The sequence below is a fragment of the Beta vulgaris genome, chromosome 6 (assembly GCF_026745355.1).
Source record: "Beta vulgaris subsp. vulgaris cultivar EL10 chromosome 6, EL10.2, whole genome shotgun sequence".
Lineage (NCBI taxonomy): Eukaryota > Viridiplantae > Streptophyta > Magnoliopsida > Caryophyllales > Amaranthaceae > Beta > Beta vulgaris.
Window position 1 is genome coordinate 6,645,642 of NC_079207.1, and position 20,068 is coordinate 6,665,709.

The 20,068-nt window shown below is 33.0% G+C and overlaps 1 protein-coding gene across 1 annotated transcript; it reads left to right on the forward strand.

Moving 5' to 3' along the window:
• Positions 1–5,911: 5,911 nt before the first annotated feature.
• On the forward strand, positions 5,912–10,318 carry LOC104895293 (glutamate decarboxylase 4). The gene is made up of 6 exons (XM_010681758.4): positions 5,912–6,087; positions 6,356–6,560; positions 7,226–7,426; positions 8,073–8,287; positions 8,727–8,980; positions 9,530–10,318. Exons 1-6 carry the CDS (start codon positions 6,002–6,004, stop codon positions 10,060–10,062), a joined length of 1,494 nt encoding a protein of 497 aa, XP_010680060.2. The 5' UTR covers positions 5,912–6,001; the 3' UTR covers positions 10,063–10,318.
• Positions 10,319–20,068: the final 9,750 nt, after the last annotated feature.

Here is a 20,068-nt window from a genome sequence, read left to right on the forward strand (position 1 = left end):
AAGAGAAATGTGATTAACATTATTCCTGCTTTTGACTTTCTATTTTGATGTTATCACTAGATTAATTCTGATGTTATCCAATAGAACCAGATACTTTAAGAACAGTTCTGATCTATATGTTCTTCGTTTCTTCAACCCACACACACACACATATATATATATATGAAGTACTCGAATCAGATTCAACTGTTGTATATTATGTTTATGCAGGATCCGTTCCTTTCATAAGGAAGTTTGCAGTGGTAACATATTCTCCAAAAATTCTGCTTCTTGACAATAACTTACTCTCACAGCCACATATGCCCAAAAAATTATTGCGTGAGGAAGATAAACAATAACATTATCTTTGAGAATGTCTCCAGTACCATTATCTGCAATAATTAACAATATCAATATATAATAATAGAGTTTTTTGCGGGGATATACCAGGTAATAGAGCATTTTGTGGGGATATACCTCACTAAATTTTTTTTGTGGTGATATACCTACCTAAATTTAAATTTTGTTAAAGATACCCAAAACACTATTTTCGATGAGAATGTCAAATTTCCGACCTCTGTATAATAATGTAGCAAAATATGTTAACATGATTAAAATATCCTCTATATACCGATATACGCAGTAGACTAGTAGATCAGTAGCTATGATTGATCATTTAATTTTATTTTGTTAGGGCGTGTGTTGCTTTTTAACCTAATTTTCACTCATTTAAACTTTATGTATTTACTTTGAATTGATTTATTGTAAATAGCTTATTAGAACTTACTGCAAATGATTTTTATTAGCCCTTAAAATTAACTATTCTATATATGTCCAACTCATGGATGCATGGGTGTGAGGTCCATCTTAAAATTAACTTATTATAATTCACTTGAAATTAACGCACTTGAATCCCGAAAAAATAAAAAAATTCACTTGAAGTATCTTAAGGCCCGTTTATTATCGTTTTTTGTTTTCACTTTTCAGTTTTTTTTTCAAAAAAAAACTAAAAATCAAAAACAGTAAACTAAAAGGAGTGGTTTTCACTTTTTAGTTGTCAGTTTTCAGAATATCATGTTCCCAATAAATTTGAAAATCGCAAAAACAAAAAACCACAGTAATATCAAACGAGCCCTTAATTTTTTATTCTTGAAACAAGTGAGAATGGATAGAGAGAACATAACCTTCGTATGCAGTGGCGGATTCAAGATATGTATTAAGTGGAGTCAAAATAAAATTACTAATTTTTAGAGGGTCCAAACAATCAATTTTACTATAATATTCACAAAGATCTCAAATTATATAAAAAGGGGAAGAAAAATCAGATTTCACAAATTATTAGAATGGGCGGTCTAGTTTTAATATAAAATTAAACAAATCCAAGACTAATTTTTCTAATAAGTCCATTCCATTTTACTCTAACCCAACACTATCCTAGTCATCCCTTCTCTTCTCCTTCCTTTTTTTTCTTGATTATCGAACTACAACAGATAATTTCAAAAAAATAACTCGATAGTTTTACCAAACGGATTAAACTAGTCTCTGAATAAATTAAAGAATGTCATTAATCAATAGATTAATTAAACCGGTCACGAAACAGATTAACCTGATCCATAAATAGATTAAACTAGTCACTATATTTAAAAAAGTTGGCATGTTCTATTTGTAATATTAGGCTTTGAATGTGCTTAATTTTAAGTTAAAATTAGACCGTCTCTTACAAGACCAACTGTTCAGATTTAAATAGTAGGATCAATGGATCTCACTAAACCCAACATACCTCTGCCCCTGCTTATAGATATTCTTTCTCTTGGAACGAGATAGATGAATAATTTCTTATTTATATATAGATGCTTCGTTTGTTGGATGAGTGACAGGGTGAGGGGTCTAAAAAGATTGAGTATATTCGAATTATTATAAAAGACCTTTATGTTAAATTGTATATATCATGTGCTTAATTATGAGTCATAATAATAAATTAATATATAAGAACTTCGTGTGGAGGGAATATATATGCAAGATTTGGAATTTAAAGTAAAGACAACCTTTTTACTAAACAACTTGTTTCATGTATAATGCATCATAAGCTTAAATAATGGTATATGACTATAACCTAATTGAGATATTATCACTAAAATACTAACAACGTTTAATTTACTAGTAACTTCATTCATGTACAACAAATAACATAACCTTATTCTCATAGTTGGACTATTGTTATTCATCATTCTTATTTTTTAAATATCATCTGAAACCAGGCATTTCATCATTCGGATGTGTTTTTGACATGCCTCCATCATAACTTGAGCGTTTTCCATATTTATCCATATGTGTGACTCAGCTGCGTATACAATAATTTTTTTTAGGTAGGTAAGATGAAGGATTGTATTAAATTGACGCGTCACTCAGGCTTAACTAGGTTTGCAGGTCAGACTCTTTGAAACGGAGAGGGATGTAAGGAAAACCTCACCCCAAAGGCCGGACCCCCTAATAGGATCTGATCCCATGACTTTAACGCACGTTATGGGGCCAAACCTTCACCATTAGGACAAGCCTTGCTTGGTAATGTATACTCTATGTCTCCGACTCTCCGTCGAGTTTTTCATATACGGCAACATTGATAAAAAAAAATTATCGATCCGTTTATCTAGTTTCCCGGTGAATTTTTCAGCTATCCGTTAGTGTTAATATTTGAGGAGCGGGTAATTAGAGTTAGTGTTGTAATTTGTAAAGAGGATTGAGAAGGACAAGAGGTGAAACTAGAAAAAAGCTAAAAGTTTGGGGCCATTTAGTTGTCGATTTTTTAGTTTTAACCGTTCACATAACTACATGAGAATCTAAAGGTTTATCTTAATATATAGTATATTTGAGAAAACGTGTACAAAAAAATGATCAGTAAATATAATTTGCGTATATATTTGATAAGTATTGAAGAACAAGGGGATGAAGATTACCTTTCATAAAGTAATAACATTTTTGCTAGCTAATAGACTAATCTTACTATTTATATTGAACTTCTTAGCAATTCGTTGCATAATAAAGCATTCCTCATAATACCATATGCATGCTCTTTCTGCTACCATCATTTCTGACATACTTGCTCAATCTATTATTATTTATACCATCTATGACATACTTGCTCATTCTATATAGTCTATACCATCATTTCAAACCTAAAATTTAAGTAAAAGAAGAAAATAAAACCGTCTTGAAAAGGAAGAAACACAAAAAAAATAATACCATTTGGTAATTAGTGGAATATATTCTACAGTGAATGGTGTAATATTACGTGTCCATTATAGTAGTAAAGTAATATACCGTTTTTAACGGGTCTAGCCAAGGTGGAAGCATGTCAAAACTGAAAACACATACTGACATACTTCCGTTGTACCAATTTAGTTGCTACATTTGCTTTATCACAGTTTACGAGATGCAACTTCAAACAACAATATCTTGAGTTACATATATGAAAAAATTACAAAATTTATATATTTAGAAAATACAAATTGGGACGAATCAAACAAGATCCAACATGACTATGTTTTTTCTTATGTATATGGAGTAAAAGATAGTCAAAGTTATGACGTGAATAGTGCCTACGGTCAAAATGTAGCAACTAAATTGGGACGAATGGAGTATGACATTATGACACATGTAATGATGTAAGATATATGTTAGCTTCTCCTTTCACTTCTCTTGTCTAGTACAAAAAGCAAAACCCTAAAATTAGGATTGACAGTTAATGTTAGTTGGTCGTATTTGTGTTTGGTTTCAGTCGTGTTTAGCAAAATTAACGGTCGTGGTAGCTGCTAGCTGTTGTAATAGCGGGAAACTATTGTAGTAGTTATTAGGGCCTGTTCGGCAACAATAGCTATATTAGTAGCTTTTAGCTGCTAGTTGTGCTCGTAGCTGTTAGTGGTTGGTGTGTAGCTATTAACTGTTAGTTGTCCAAGTAGTGGTATAAGATATTGATGTTCGGTAAAAGAAGCTGTCAAAGTAGTTGTTTACAAATAATTAATTAAAAACTCAAACAAAACTTTAATATATAATTTATGCACCACTAAAGCTACCCCAAAAACTACAAATTGTAGCTTTTCACAAACAATACTAAAACCCTACGTGTAACACTAAAAGCTACTTACACCACTACTTTGCCAAACACTACTATTTTTCTTAATTAGTATTTTGACCTAGTCAAGACACTAAAAGCTACTTAAAAAGCTTGTGCCCAACACGCCCGTCAACTAGTAGCGGTTAGCTGTCAGCTGTCAGCGTTTAAAGCAATTGTTTAAATAATAAGTGTTTGACAAAACTAGCGGTTGGAATTGAATACAATATTAGACATATATATTAAATTAGTTACGAACTTAATTACAACATTTTTTATTAATCAGCTTCATAAATAAATTCAATGCTTACACCCCTAAAAAAACCAATGCTTACAAATAAAATTAGTTTTCAACAGCTATCGATCTGAGTCGTCTCACTTTCCATAAACAATTGACTATATGGTCATGAATTACTTTCATTACTGTACAACTTCCCACTCCAATTTCACCTTGGGCCATAGGCTGAACATCAGGAAGCTCAAATGATGTTATAAAATTAGGATAATGCTCTAATATTCGAAAAAGAGGATCATCCAATTAATTCATTCTAATGCATTCACAATAATTTGAATTTGTGTCTCAATACTAAATCGTGGCATTTTGTAAAGTATCTTCCAACTCTGGTTGAGAACTCAAAGCATCTTTCAATACAATTTTAAAGAGATGAATGCCAACCATTAAAGTATCCTGATGGTAGAATATATACAAAATTATCTACCGCAAATTTGTTAGGGAATATTATATGTGTAACATTCCCCCCTCAAGCTTATGCCTTAGGTCGGTACTATGACGATTGAAAAGCTAGATTTCATTAACATTAACCACGGTTATATATACAATGCAACACTAAGCTAGTAGATAGTTATCTACTTATCTTCAGTCTAACAAGTACCATTTTGTAAGATAAACAAATATTTCGTATTGGAGAGAAGATGAATAAGATTTTATTCTTGATGAGCAGCGTGAATACTTCTCAAAATTTAAACATATATGCAGCATAAGAAACACATAGTATATAAAAAAAGTTAGGAGAAAGCTCTATATTTAATTGATACTTTCAATGCAACTGAACCAGACTACGAGTGAAGAGGAAAATAAAAGAGAGAAAAACCTGAGAGAAACAATGATCAATTTAATTGAAGATTTTGAGCTACGTCTGTTGTTATATATAATAGTAATTGATAATTGATGTGTTTCATATTTTTAGATAAGAATCTCCCCAAAATATTAGGAAAATGTTGGAGTTCCAAGCTGCTACAAAATATGTTAGTTTTTTTTTTTTTTTTTGCAAAAATACTGTTCAAATAATTTTTTTGATTTATATTTCGGAAAAAAAAAAACCTCAAACGCTGATTATCTAAACCTCTACCTAAATTTACTAATTGGGTTGACTTCATGTCGTTCGTGTTTGTGTTTGTGTCGGGTTCGTATTTATTTCAGTTTGTCGGGTTCGTGTTGTTTTATCAGATCATGTTTTTTTTTTTGATTAGTAAAGATAATTGGTCTGAAGACTAACTCCTGCTAGGCTACTATTACAGTCCAGAATTAAATGTCCAATATATTGTTGGAATGAGGATTCGAACCCTGGGCAATATCCTAGACTTCGGGGTGATACTCCACTGAATTACCACCTCTTCCCTAATCGTGTTAGGAGTTGCTACCCTACCTAAAATACTAATAAAATGAAAGCTTGCTTTAGAGTTTTTTTTTTTTACTTTATTCGGTACTTGTATTCTTGCACGCGGAAAATTGCAAGCCCAATTTTCAATCATTTTTGTCAAAGTTCCAACCCTCAAATTTGTATAAATACCTAACCTTCCTCATTTTCACTAAACAAACTAACACAACAATAAGAATACTTACATCTTTTTTTGTTGCTAAACCCAATAAGCTAACTAATTAAGTAATTAACCATGGTACTTATTGAAGCAGTCTCTAGTACCGATGCTTATATTCAGTCCAACTTCGCTTCACGCCATCTCCAAACTCCACTACCAAAGTACGTATGAACGTTGTATTTTTATGTTTTCAGTTGATTTCGAGTTTTGCTCAAAATATATCCGAAAATAAAAGTTATTAAATGTATAGGAAGTAGATATATAATTGTGTGGTAGGATTCTAGTTTCGGATTGTAAGACTATATTTGACATCGTTATTTAAGTTGGTTGCGTTTAACAACAAAAATAAATAAATTGTATGGTAGGATAAACGAAATGAATTATGTTGGATGTATATCTTATAATTTGTGTTCGATCATGTCGTGTCAGGTTCAAGATATCGGAAAATTCGATACCTAAGGAGGCGGCATACCAAATAATAAACGATGAACTTATGTTAGATGGGAATCCACGGCTGAATTTAGCATCATTTGTGACAACATGGATGGAGCCAGAGTGTGATAAACTAATGATGGCTGCCATCAACAAGAACTATGTTGACATGGATGAGTATCCTGTCACCACCGAGCTTCAGGTCATCATTTTTTATCCCATCTCGTAAATTCTGGGGTGTAACTGTTGCACCATAATTTACGTCTAACAACTCACAAACCACCGTTTCTTTTGTAAAAAAACATAGATGGCGTGAGATTCATGTCATTATCTCATTATCTGCATAGTCCATGTCATTCTTGTTAAAGTCTATTTCATTATGCATGTTACACAATAAGTTATACTTCCTCCGTTTCATTTTACTCGCTACACTTCTAAATTCACGAACTCCTAGACAATTTTTGAAGAAGAGAGAGGTAGACAGTAACCCATATGTGAGAGGAGAGAGATAGAAAGAGTTTATTCCCAAAAAGAAACTGTAGCAGGTAATGTGAAACTTCCTACAATAAAAAGTGTAAGGAGTATTATGAAATGAAGGGAATAGTATAACATACACCCTAGACTCGTTTTATTTTCACTATTTCAAGTTCAAAATCGTTGGTCACGTTTGAACGTTGACTTTTGGAGGTATTGATTTCCCATGGTATGAGTCTAACTAGTTTCGTCCTAATTTTCTTGGTCACCTTCAAACCATTTGAGAAGTTCTTTTCTTCACAAAAAAAAAAACACCCATGGGAAAATAAGAGACAGAATTTATTAGATAAGTTAACTAATCTCTCATAATAATTTTGTACATAATGCAAGCAGAATAGGTGTGTGAACATGATAGCAAGGCTATTCAACGCTCCACTTGAGGACTCGGAGGCGGCTGTCGGGGTAGGAACTGTAGGCTCATCGGAGGCCATAATGCTAGCCGGGCTCGCCTTCAAGAGGAGGTGGCAGAACAAGCGCAAGGCTCAAGGCTTACCCTATGACAAGCCCAACATTGTCACCGGCGCTAATGTTCAGGTATATTGAACCTCCTATTTATAGATACTCGCATTGAGACGAATCTTACAAGATTTCACTTGAATATATTTTTACATAACAAGATTTTACTTGAATATATTTTTTACATAACGGTGAGAGAATATATAATTAAAGTTGGTTGATAAATAGTATACTCAAATGTCAAATGATGTAACTTATTAAAAGGCGGAGGAAGTACATATCTTGTGATATATAGCTATACCGCCTATATATATAACATATACAAGAATGTTCAACACGAATGAGGACATAACTACAGACTACTAGTATATACTTCCTCTATTTCAAAATAGTTACACCATTTGTCATTTGGTCACTATTCATCAACCAACTTTGACAAACATTCGAAACCCCCCTCCCTTCTTTTGTATTGCCTTCGTGGCTCATATGGATCAAAAAATATATATAAGAAAAAAAAGAGTCAAGTAGAATCTTATTAAATTCGTTTGAGCACGAGTATTCCAAATATCAACTTTTTTTATATATTTTTTACTTATACGCAATTAGAGATATTAATGTTCAAAAAAGCATCTTGACACACAAAGCAAACGCTGTAACTATATTGAAACAGAGGGAGTATATTCTAAACTTGGCATCTCAATTTTATTTTTTTTTTTCTTTGTAGGTGTGTTGGGAAAAATTTGCAAGGTACTTCGAAGTGGAATTGAAGGAAGTAAAGCTAAGGGAAGGATATTATGTGATGGACCCTGTTAAGGCTGCTGAAATGGTCGATGAGAACACAATATGTGTAGCCGCCATTCTTGGTTCCACCCTCAATGGAGAGTTTGAAGATGTCAAGCTTTTGAATGATCTTTTGCTTGAAAAGAGCAAGAAAACTGGGTACATAACTCTTATAATGTAGCTATTGAATTTCAATTTCATGCCCATGTGATATATCTAATTATTCTTCCATCCCAAATTTAATATCCACTTTGAAACACAATTCAAAGAAACTACATCTATATCTTATATCACTACATATGACCTAAAAACACATATTAAGGCAATGGTAAGACGTAGACGCAGAGAGCCAGAGACATATAAGAGACAAGTAGTCCCAATACCATGTGATAGTAGATATATGAGAAAAAATTACTAAAAATGAGTCTAACAGGAAGATTTAGTGATTTATAAAAGACGGAGGGAATAATATACAACAATGTACATGCCCTTAAGAGTTAAGCCCAATCGTACAGGGTCCGATGCATGAGCCAATAATTTACCACACATGCACACCAACCAAGAAAATGTATGCTTGGACTTACCCTAAAGTTTGCAGGTGGGATACTCCTATACATGTGGATGCAGCAAGTGGAGGATTTATTGCACCCTTCCTTTATCCAGAGCTAGAATGGGACTTCAGGCTTCCCCTGGTGAAGAGCATAAATGTCAGTGGCCATAAATATGGCCTTGTTTATGCTGGCATTGGATGGGTCATTTGGAGGAACAAGGAAGACTTGCCTGAAGAGCTCATTTTCCATATCAATTACCTAGGAACTGACCAACCTACCTTCACTCTCAACTTTTCCAAAGGTAACTTTCCGTATTTAATTATAAAAATATGTTTGCATTGGATGTTGTTGAACCCCATCTATGTTGTTGAACCCCATGTATGTTGTGTACATGTGAGTTGTCCTACATTGGAGAAAGAGGAGAGAAAGTACCACAGTATAATCTAGAGGAGCTACTCATGCTATTGTCAATTGGTTTTAGTATGGAACCTCCTTTGGGCTTGTATGTAGACCAAACTCTCCTCCTCCGTACTGGGTTGCCCAGGCCCATTTTCAATCATATCAAATTTATCAGATGTGTTTGTGTTGCTAAAGTAGCAAAATAAGAGGAAAACAGCACAAACACTATTTGCTTACACACGACCACTTTTAGTTATATACAATGTTGATAGATGCATCTTCCGGTTAGATGTTTATCATATCTCTCACTTGACACCCATATTCCTTGACACACGTACTATTAGTTGTGGAAATCTTAGTGTGGTTGTAAGTTGTAACAATCCCAAAACATTACTATTCTACTTTCAAGTTTTATCTTTTATGAACCTAACTAGTATGATTTGGTGTGCAGGATCTAGTCAAGTCATAGCTCAATATTATCAGCTAATCCGCCTTGGCTTTGAGGGATATCGAAGTGTGATGGAGAACTGCCAAGAAAATGCTATGGTGTTAAAAACTGGCCTAGAAAAGACAGGCAGATTCACAATAGTCTCTAAAGATTTTGGTGTTCCTCTAGTAGCCTTTTCTCTTAAAGACAATACCCTCCATAACGAATTCGAGGTTTCGGAGTTACTAAGAAGATTTGGGTGGATTGTTCCAGCCTACACCATGCCAGCTGATGCACAGCATGTGACAGTGCTTCGTGTTGTAGTCCGGGAAGACTTTTCCCGGACTCTTGCTGAGCGCCTCGTATTCGACATCACCAAGGTGCTCAATGAGCTTGATTTCCTTCCATCCAAGAATAGTAAAAGTCTAGGACATCATGGCATAGGGAAGAATGGAGTTGTGTGTGTGCCTAAGAAAAGTGCACTTGAGACACAAAGGGAGATTACTGATGTTTGGAAGAAGTTTGTCATGGCAAGGAAGCCTAGCAAAGTCTGCTAGCTATTTTCTGTTTTCAGGGAATACTATTACTGTGATTTCTTGAAATATCACTGATAGAAGTCAAATTTATGAGTTTCAAAAAAAATTAGAAGTTTTGCCTACACTTACAATAGTATTTGACAGGCACAATGTACCTGATTACAGGAGAAATAAAATTGTGTGCTTAATTCTGTAATTTTCTCTGTAGGATACGGTGAGTTGTACTCCAGATGACCCAATGATCTGATACAAGTATAATACTCCTTTTGTCTCGTAATACAGTGCTTACGTTCAGGGCCGTCTTAAACTATTTGAGGGCCCTGTGCTATTTATAAAATCATATTTAACAGCTTTGAGATATTTGCATCTTTTTTTTCATAATCAAGCAACTTTTTTTTAATACTCCTTATTTTATAATTAGACAATCAAAGAAGTTTAGATGTTTTACATATTGGAAAATAATGAACCAAGCAAAGTTTGGCCTAGTGGTAAAGGTTTGACCTCATGAGATTAAATCCCACTAGGAGCTTTTTGGGGGTGAGGTTTCCCTTAAATAAAAAAAATTGGAAAACAATGAAAAAAATCATATACAAAATTTACAGTTTTCTATAAACTTGTAATAAAGGTGTAGAATGTAGATGACTTGTGGTTTTATTTGAATGGAATTTTCATTTCATATGGTTATGATTACATGAATAAAGAATAATAAGGTGAAATGATTGAAAAACGACAATAGACCTAATTCTTTGAAAAATAAAAGTTTAGAAGGGTGGAAAATATTAATAGCCAAGTTTCCAAAAAATAAATTGGAGAGAGAAAATTAGAATGGCCATGAAAAACAAAAACTATATAAAATATAAAAGAAAAGGAGGTTTTTCCAACAAAATAGAGAAGACATTTAGAAGTAGGATAAAAAATAGAGGTTGAACTCAGCTAAAAATGCAGATGAAAAATCACAACACAGGAGTTCGAACACGCAACCTAAAGGTCTACAACACAGGAGATTTTTACCACTGCTCCAAGCATTCAATATATGATTATTGCTATGTCCCTTTTCTTTATGTCTCTGTTTGGGGCTCCTATGATGTATTGGGCCCAGAGGCGGAGCTAGCATGGGTCACGTGGGGTCACGTGACCCCGCAAATCAAAAAAAAAAAAAAAAAAAAGAAACTGTAGTAGGTAGTGCAGTACAGCAATAGTCAAACGGCTACATTAAGATTTTTCTAATGTTTTTTTTTGGCCCACTTGGCCACTTACATATATTAATAATTAATGATAGTTGTCCCCAATTTCCCAACTCCCAATTCTTATCAGATTTTAAATTAAATTAGAATTATTAACAATCATTTAATTTTAAAAACTATCAATTTCTCTCTCCTTCCTTTCCAATTCTCACGCTTTTTTTTTACCTCACACTCTTATTTTCTGCCCACTGCCACAGTGCCCAGTCAATATTCACCACACCGGCACCGCCGCACCGGCACCGCAGCCTCCTCCGACCAGCCCGCGCCCCGCAGCTTGCTCGTCACCGGTCAGGCGGTCACCGCGTCAGGTATTATTGATTTATTGTAAAACTATTTACAGAATTCAAATTTTAATTCTTTTACATTATTTATTTTCTAATTCCTAAATTTTATATTTAAAATCTTATTTGGATGATATTAATTGTAATATTTGCATATATGTGTGAATTTTTGAATTTGTAAGGTGCGATAAGTGATTGATACATTTAGTTAGTTTGTTGTTTATTTTTTTTGTGAATGTTGAAATTGTGAGATGTAAATTTGTATAAATTAGGTAGTGATACTGTTAACTAATTTACGGTATAATTTTCTATGATAATTTAGTTTCTCATGATGGTAATTATTGATTGATTTTCATATAATTTAATAGTTAGTTCATATAATTTAATAGTTAGTTTATGATGGTCACCCCGTCGAATGCACTTGTAATTTTTTTTATTTTTGTTTATGTAATTTTTTCTTAGTTTGGAATGTATGACAATGAATATTAGACAATATGCCTTTGCATTGTAAAATTTTCAATGTTGAATATCCTTTGTTTTTTTGTGACCCCTCGATTTTGAAATCCTGGCTCCGCCACTGATTGGGCCCTGTGCTGAGGGCCAGCTTGCACAGGCCCTTAACCGGCCTTGCTTACGTTCCTTTTTTACTGTCGTAAAACATTGTGCTTATGTTTGCACAATGTACCTGTCCCAACACTCCCCATGCATTATAATTACCAAGGATACTTAGGTCCAATGGTATATATGGTTTCTTATCTCCTATATGGGAGATCAAGGTTTAAATCTTGGTGGAAGCAACATTTCAACATTGGGGAGGGGGGTTGGGGCTTGTTGGACCTCTAGGTGAGAGTGGCCCTATGCGAGGGTAGCAGCCCACAGAAAATTCATCTTAACACGGGTTCTCGAAAAGGGACCAAAAAAATTGTTACTCGATAATCAAAACAAGACATAATAAGGAAATTTTTACCCAATTATATATGAGTTACTCTTGCATGGACTTGGTCTACAATAATACTATTATGGACTATAGCCACTTATTTAGCATAATGACATTTTTTTCCATTTAGTAACCTTTTGAAATTTTAAGTTACACTATACGGTTAATATTGACTATAGTGTTCGTTTTTTTTAAAAAAAATATTTCTCACTTTAAATTATCATAATTATATTTTTACTTTGTGACATAATAACTTTTTTTGTACAAAGTCAAATTTTACAATCTATATGTATTCATCTTTTATATTTATTTTTTATATAGTGACTTTTTTTTCATAAATCACATGAATTAGTATTAGGTTCACACTAATTTAGTATGTACCAAGTCCATATAAGTTTTTTGCATTATATATATATATATATATATATATATATGTGTGTGTGTGTGTTTTGTGTGTGTGTTGTGTGTGTGTGTGTGTGTGTGTGTTGTGTGTGTGTGTGTGTGTGTTGTGTGTGTGTGTGTGTGTGTGTGTGTTGTGTGTGTGTGTGTGTGTGTTGTGTGGTGTGTGTTGTGTGTGTGTGTGTTGTGGTGTGTGTGTGTGTGTGTTGTGTGTGTGAGTTCATATGAGAATGCATACTTATATGAGAAATGAGAATGAATTGTACACGCTATAACTCTTATGAATAAGTGATGTAACTTTAATGAAAAAGTGATGTAACTCCAAAAACAAAATATTTGAAAAAAAATTTTAAAAAAAAAACAAAAAAAAATTGAATTCAAAATTTTTTAGAGGGATATAACTCTAATGAATAAGTGTTGTGACTCTGAACCAATCGTGTGGTTGAGATTTATTCTCATTTCTCATGTAAGGAGCATTCTCATGTGATCTTGCCTCTCTCTCAAACAGCGCTTAATCTGAAAACTGAAAACAAGGGTAATTTTTAACCCCTTTAGGGCAACTTTTAACACTTTTAGGGTAACTTTTTCCAGTTTTGGGGTAACTTTATTATAGTAAGGGTAGTTCTATAGATTTCAAAGATAACTTTATTTATTATAAGAGTAACTATTGCCATTTTTAGGGTAACTTTTACCATTTTTAGGGTAACTTTTAGCAATTTTAGGGTAATTTTATATATATTTCAAGGGTAACTTTTAACACTTTTAGGATAACTTTATATGCTATAAGAGTAACTTCTTCCACTTATATGGTAACTATAAAAAAATATCAAAACAACAATAACTCGATTTATCAACACTTGCAATAACATTCAACAAATTTCGCAACAACAAATGCTTGATAAAGAAAAAGCAAATTAACTATCAATAAAAAAAACAAGCAAGTGAACGGTTCCCATAAATATTTCCGAAGGAAATTAAGCACTGTATGGATTCATCATGTTCGATATGCGATTGTCAAAAAATTCACGCATGGATTCATCATCATTGATATAAACATATCTTCTCATTTTTGTCCAGTGCAGTCAAAATCTGCTACAAATAATTCAAATAAATACATTAATTATGAAAAATGTGATAGATCTTTCAAAATCGCAAACAAAACAGATCGAATTTGAACAAAAAATGAAGATCTCTTGGCAATTTCGATCGAAAATTACTAGATTCAAAAATTCAGTTGAAGATCTGATAATGATAACCAAAATGAGCTCAAAATTATCCGAAAATTAACAATTACTCATCAAATCACATAACTCAAAAAAAAATTGTAAATGAAAATAAACTAAATCTAAAATAAAAAAACAGAGGAAAACTTACTCGAATTTTGATCTGGAATTCGCTTGATATGGAATAAACGAAGGAGAAAGGAGAAAGGAGAGAGGAGAGAGAAAGTTTGAGTTTCAGAAGATAAACGAAGGAGAGAGAGAGAAAGAGGAGAGAGAAAGTTTGAGTTTTAGAAGATAAACGAAGAAGAGAGAGAGGAGAAGAGGAGAGAGAAAGTTTGAGTTTCAGAAGATAAACGAAGGAGAGAGAGTGGAGAAGAAAAAGGAAGAGAAAGAAAGCACACGAAGGAGAGAGAGAGGAGAGAAAGCAAACGAAGGAGAGGAGAGGAGAAGAGGAGAGAGAAAGTTTGAGTTTCAGAATAAATGAAGGAGAGAGAGAGGAGAAGAGGAGAGAGAAAGTTTGAGTTTCAGAATAAACGAAGGAAAGAGGAAGAGAGAGAAAGCACGCTCGATTTTTTGGCTCAAAACTCATCCGTGAATTTCGTCCGTCAGATTATACTATGAAGAATCTAACAGTTGAGATTGCTTGTTTTCAGTTTTCAGATTAGCTAGTGGTTTTCACAAGATCCCATTCCTATATATATATATATATATATATATATATATATATATATTAAAACTTAAATGTTGATTATTATTCGTTAATCTCTATTATATAAATCAAACTCTTTCACTTTATTAATATTCAATGATTGAACCTGATACATAAATTCTTCCACTTTTATAAAGTACAGCTTCCTTCTACCTTATAGTTCCTTCTCTCAATAGTATATTTGTATAATGATAAATAAATAACTAAAACAACAAACGAAGTATTGATTTTCAGGAAATATTTTTAAAAAATTAAAAATAATTATAAATATTTGTTTGAATCAATTTTTTTAGAAGACTGATGAATAGCTAATTGAGAAAAAAAATTAATATAACACAGTGAAAAAAATGCTAGTTTAAGTACTATGTAAACTGTTGAGTGCTGACACATGAAAAAAGGACTTAAAATTAGATGGTGTCTTTCTTACGCTTACATCTTTGTTATGACTAGCTAACAGCATATAAATGAAAGGATGAGGAGCTAGCTCATGTGGTAGAGCACTCCCTCTGATCCTTGAGGTCAGGGGTTCGATCCTTACCCCCAGCATTATATTGGGGTATTTCCTTAGCATGCTTTACCAGCCAATGTGCTGGTAGTTCCTACAAGGCTAGTAGCCTTGGTAGGGGTTAGCCCTTGGGCTGACTTAATTTCCCAATCAAAAAAAAAACAGCATATAATTGAACCAGTCATGTTCGAGAAAGTATACTCCTAGTAGCCTAAATATGATTTATTAGCTAATTAATATGATAAGATATTGTTAGGATATGATATACGGGTTCACTCATGGTACACCCGGGTGTACCATGAGCATGATACACCCAAGGGTATTTTTGTAATAAATTAGAACTTCAGATGCTCATTTGACACCAAAGTTGCTCATATGGGTATTTTGCTCATTTACTTATTTGCTCAGTTTGCTCATTTTGTAATAAAAGTGTTTGCTCATTTTGTAATAAAAGTGTTTGCTCATTTTGTAATAAAAGTATTTGCTCATTTTCTTAAATGAGTTGAAATATTTGTTCATTTGCTCATTTGTTCATTTTACTCATTCGCTCATTTTGCTCATTTGGAGAAAATAGTCTTGGGTGTACCATGAGCATGGTACACCCATGTGTACTATAAATATTCTCTATGATATACTCCCTCCGTCCCATAATATAGTGCTTGCAATCCTCTTTGGGTGTCCCAAAATGTTGTACCTATTTCTTTTTTATCAATTTGTTTAGACTAAATTATCCTTCATTTCTACATAAAACTTTCCTAAATATCCCTACTTTCTTTTAAAATATGTGCCCCTATTTAATGTTTTACACCATTCCAAGATATATTTATTGCTCTTTCATTTTAATTTAAAGGAAAAGAAGAAGAAAACTAGTTTCAAGACAAAAATACCCAATAAACATTTACTTAACATTTTTGTGAAATCCTAGAACTCTTTCCATTTTTCTTAATTCTTGTGAAAAATGAGAAGTGAGCACTATATTATGGGACGAAGGGAGTATAAGATTTCAACTAACAAGCCCCCAAAAAAAATATGAAAAACAAAAAAAAATTAATTTTTTAATATTACTTTTGTTATAAAAATTACATAAATACAATGATATTGGTCTATATCCGGCATGGGAATATCATTGCTCGTCATGTTCCCTTTCTTGAGACCAGCGGCAAGAGGGGTTTAGGGTGTATCCGGTGAAGGGAGATAAGAATACAATGGTCAATCAATGAATTAATGTTTGGTTAACTTTGAAAATATCCAACTAATATAATGAGGCCATGCATTTGACATTGAAATGTATGACTTATGACTAGAGCCATGGCGATATGGCATGTTCATTGTCATAACGGTACATCGGGTCGACGGGTAAGATATCACGAGTTATAAAGTAGAAGTTCTGATTGTTTTGGATGATGTCTCGAGTTGTTGTTTTTCATTATGTCAAGTGAATATCATTTATTATGATGTTTATCACTACTCAAGCTGCGTTATATACGCATTATCAATACATAGTTGTATTTAGTATTATAGGAACTTTTGCTTATGGAGCTATATTTTTCATTCAAGATTATTGCAATCCGAAACAAAATAGAGGAGAGTTGTCTCGGAATAATTTTTAACATATTATTATAGATTATAGATAGATTATTAATTATTGGTCCAAGTAATGCTTCGTGTTATTATATGTGATCAATATTAATTTTTAAAAAATTAAGTAAAATATGATTTTATATTATAGTTTGAGACTAAATTTAGGTACTTATAGTTTGGAATTACAATCATACTAAAGTATCATTAACAAAGATTGGTTTCTTTAATCACAATTTGACATTGAAATGTACGACTACGGCCATGACTTTTCCTTTGTTAGAAATGGTACGTTGGGGGCCCTATTTGGCTATTTTGCCACGATATCACATGTTATAATTCATATCATGGAATTTGGCTTGTTTATTGTCCTAAATCCTAATAAGTGGACGCGTTTGGGCTCCGGCGAGTGGACTATTTTCCTGTGGGAATTTGTATGAATATTTTAAAGGGCAGCATTCTTTTTAGCTAAGATTTTTTATTACTCAAGACTCGAACCCGAGACCTTGGCTAAAGAGCGAGAGATCCTTAACCACTCACTCCAATCCTAGTTGGTGTGGAATTTTGCTTGTTAATAATATAAAAAATAAATCTTGAAAACCTTTTCTTTGTTTAAGGATAAGTAATCTTGAAACCTCAACCACTCAAACAAAGTGCTGTTTTCCTGCTCGCTCTTCCTTGGCATAATAGTAATTTGCAAAACAGGTGAAAACTGAAACCTATACATACATTTTTTGACCAAAGAAAAGAAAATGTCAAAGTTGTATGTGATGATTTCACATGACTCCCAATATTAGCAATGCTTCTAATCTACTATATGCCTACCATGCAAATTTAGTATCTTAGTCTTAGTCATTGCCCTCTTATGGTGTTAATAATAAGAGAAGGTATTATGTCAGACCGTTCGACCATAATATTTGATCGGACGATTTTTAGTTGGTTTCAATTTTTTTTCAGTTGGTTTCAAATTTTTTTCAGTTGGTTTCAATTTTTGTTCGGTTGGTTCCAAATTTTTTTCAGTTGGTTTTAATTTTTGTTCAGTTGTTTCAAATTTTTTCAGTTGGATGTCTTTTAAGTTCAGTTACTTATCTTATTGTTTCATTTACGTGTTTTATTCTAACTGAAAACAAAACTTAAGTAAATGAAATAAGATAAGTTCTAAATGAAAGTAACTTACTTCTAAATGAAAGTAACTTACCTCTAAATGAAAGTAACTTACTTCATTTGATAGAATTACTCTTCATCTTCCTAGTGGTGGTGGTACTAATGGCGGCAGCCAACAACCTAACACGATTGCTCTTTAGAGAAACATGTCGCGTCCTCCTTGTTCTTCCTCCATGAACCAGGTTAGAGATGATGGACTTCTACAGGATATTGTGCCATCCCAAATGCGAAATAATCAACCAACTAAAGAAGAGTAGGAAATCTGGATTACTAAATATATTTCTACATATATATATTTTATATTCAGATGATTATAATGTGGGATTTTTGTTACAGAGTAGTACTAGCATATCCTTTCATTTACGCCGACACTTGTTACGGTGGCTGCGCGCCTCCGGTTGCCGCGCTGAGGACGGTGTCGCCGATGAACTCTGACGACGAGGAGATTCTAGAAGAGGACGAGATGTCGATAATGAATGGATAATGATGGATAAATAATGATGTGTCAAGCAGAATATACGAACTGGAGATGAGCAGCATCAGATACTTTGTATTAGCTTTGTGAAAAAATTGAAGTGGCAGGCCGTCTCACCAACACTTAAGGTCAGACGGTCTGACACAATACTTTCACTAATAATAAATAACATAGTGTATGTATAACAATAACCATACTTTTATAGTTTCATGATGTTTATGCACCTTTTCGACGCGTTTTAAAATCGAAAGATTAAATGATACGATACAGAGAAACTAGAAAGAAATTTGGTTGTTAGGATAAGCTGATAACAAGGATATACTATTCTTCAATAATATACTTCCTCCGTTTCATAATAAGTGAAACATTTTTCTAAAAAATTCTCACATAAAAGAGAGAAGTGTTTTACTTATTATGGAACGGAGGAAGTATAAAATACTTCATCTGTCCCTCTTGAGTCTTGTCACATCATTTCATTTTGAATTGTCCAAAATAAAATTACTCCATTTTTATCTAATGTAAAATAGTCCCTGTTATAATATATTCTTCTGTATTTTTTTTCAAAGGAAAAAAGTATGTTTTTATATTTTTGAATGGCAAGGAAAATAAAAAAAAGGAAAATGTCACAAAAGAAATGAAGACGAAGTCAGTCAAAACAAATTGTATGTGCTCTTAGTCCATATTTATGAAAGAGAAAGATGTTTCAATCTGAGTGACAAGGCGTTTAATATAACTATTAAATTTTATTGAGTTAAATGATCAATTTTAAAGATAATTTTAAAAAAATTCTATTATTTAGGACTTGAAATCTTATGAATGGCATAAGGCTAACTTTGAATGCACATATATCTCTCATAAATGGTTTTGATGTGATTCAAATTGAAGGTAATAGCTTGTTCAAAGAGCTTTCCAACGATAGGTCATATGCCCAATTTTGCTGAGAAACGAGAAAATGATGTCCGTTTTACGAAGAACTGCAGAAAGCGTATCGCGACTCGCGACAGCCACCGCGGCTCGCGGTTTGCAAGATACGTTTCTGAATCAGTTTTCTTTATTAGGGTTTTGTGCGGAATATATTCTAGGGTTTTTTGCGGGGTTCCTTGTATTATAAAAGGACCTGGCCTCTTGGTGCTCATTATTTACATAGAACTTATGAAACACTTCCCCTCAAAAAAAAAAAAAAAAACTTATGGAACACTTTTAGTCTCTAGAATTTAGGACTCCTTGTATTATTCTCTCTGGTTTTTCTCCATAAAGTGAAGAAGTAATCCCCCACCTGTGAACGACTGGACGTAGGTCAAATTTGATTGAACCACGTAAATCTTTGTGTTCTTTGTTTGTTAACCTTTATTGTTTTCTCATCTCTATTATTCCATTGATTTTGTTCCGCATTAAATCAAACTACAACACTCTGTTTCCTAATAATTTTTAATTTTAAAAAAATAAATTTCATAATTTTACCAATTTAAGTGGGGTCGAGTGACCCCGCATCAATATAGTAAATCCGCCACT

Coding starts and splice junctions, on each gene's coding strand:
- LOC104895293 (XM_010681758.4), top strand. CDS start 6,002: ATGGTACTTATTGAAGCAGTCTCTAGTACCGATGCTTATATTCAGTCC. Junction 6,088..6,355: donor CTCCAAACTCCACTACCAAA/GTACGTATGAAC, acceptor ATGTCGTGTCAG/GTTCAAGATATCGGAAAATT. Junction 8,288..8,726: donor GAAAAGAGCAAGAAAACTGG/GTACATAACTCT, acceptor TAAAGTTTGCAG/GTGGGATACTCCTATACATG.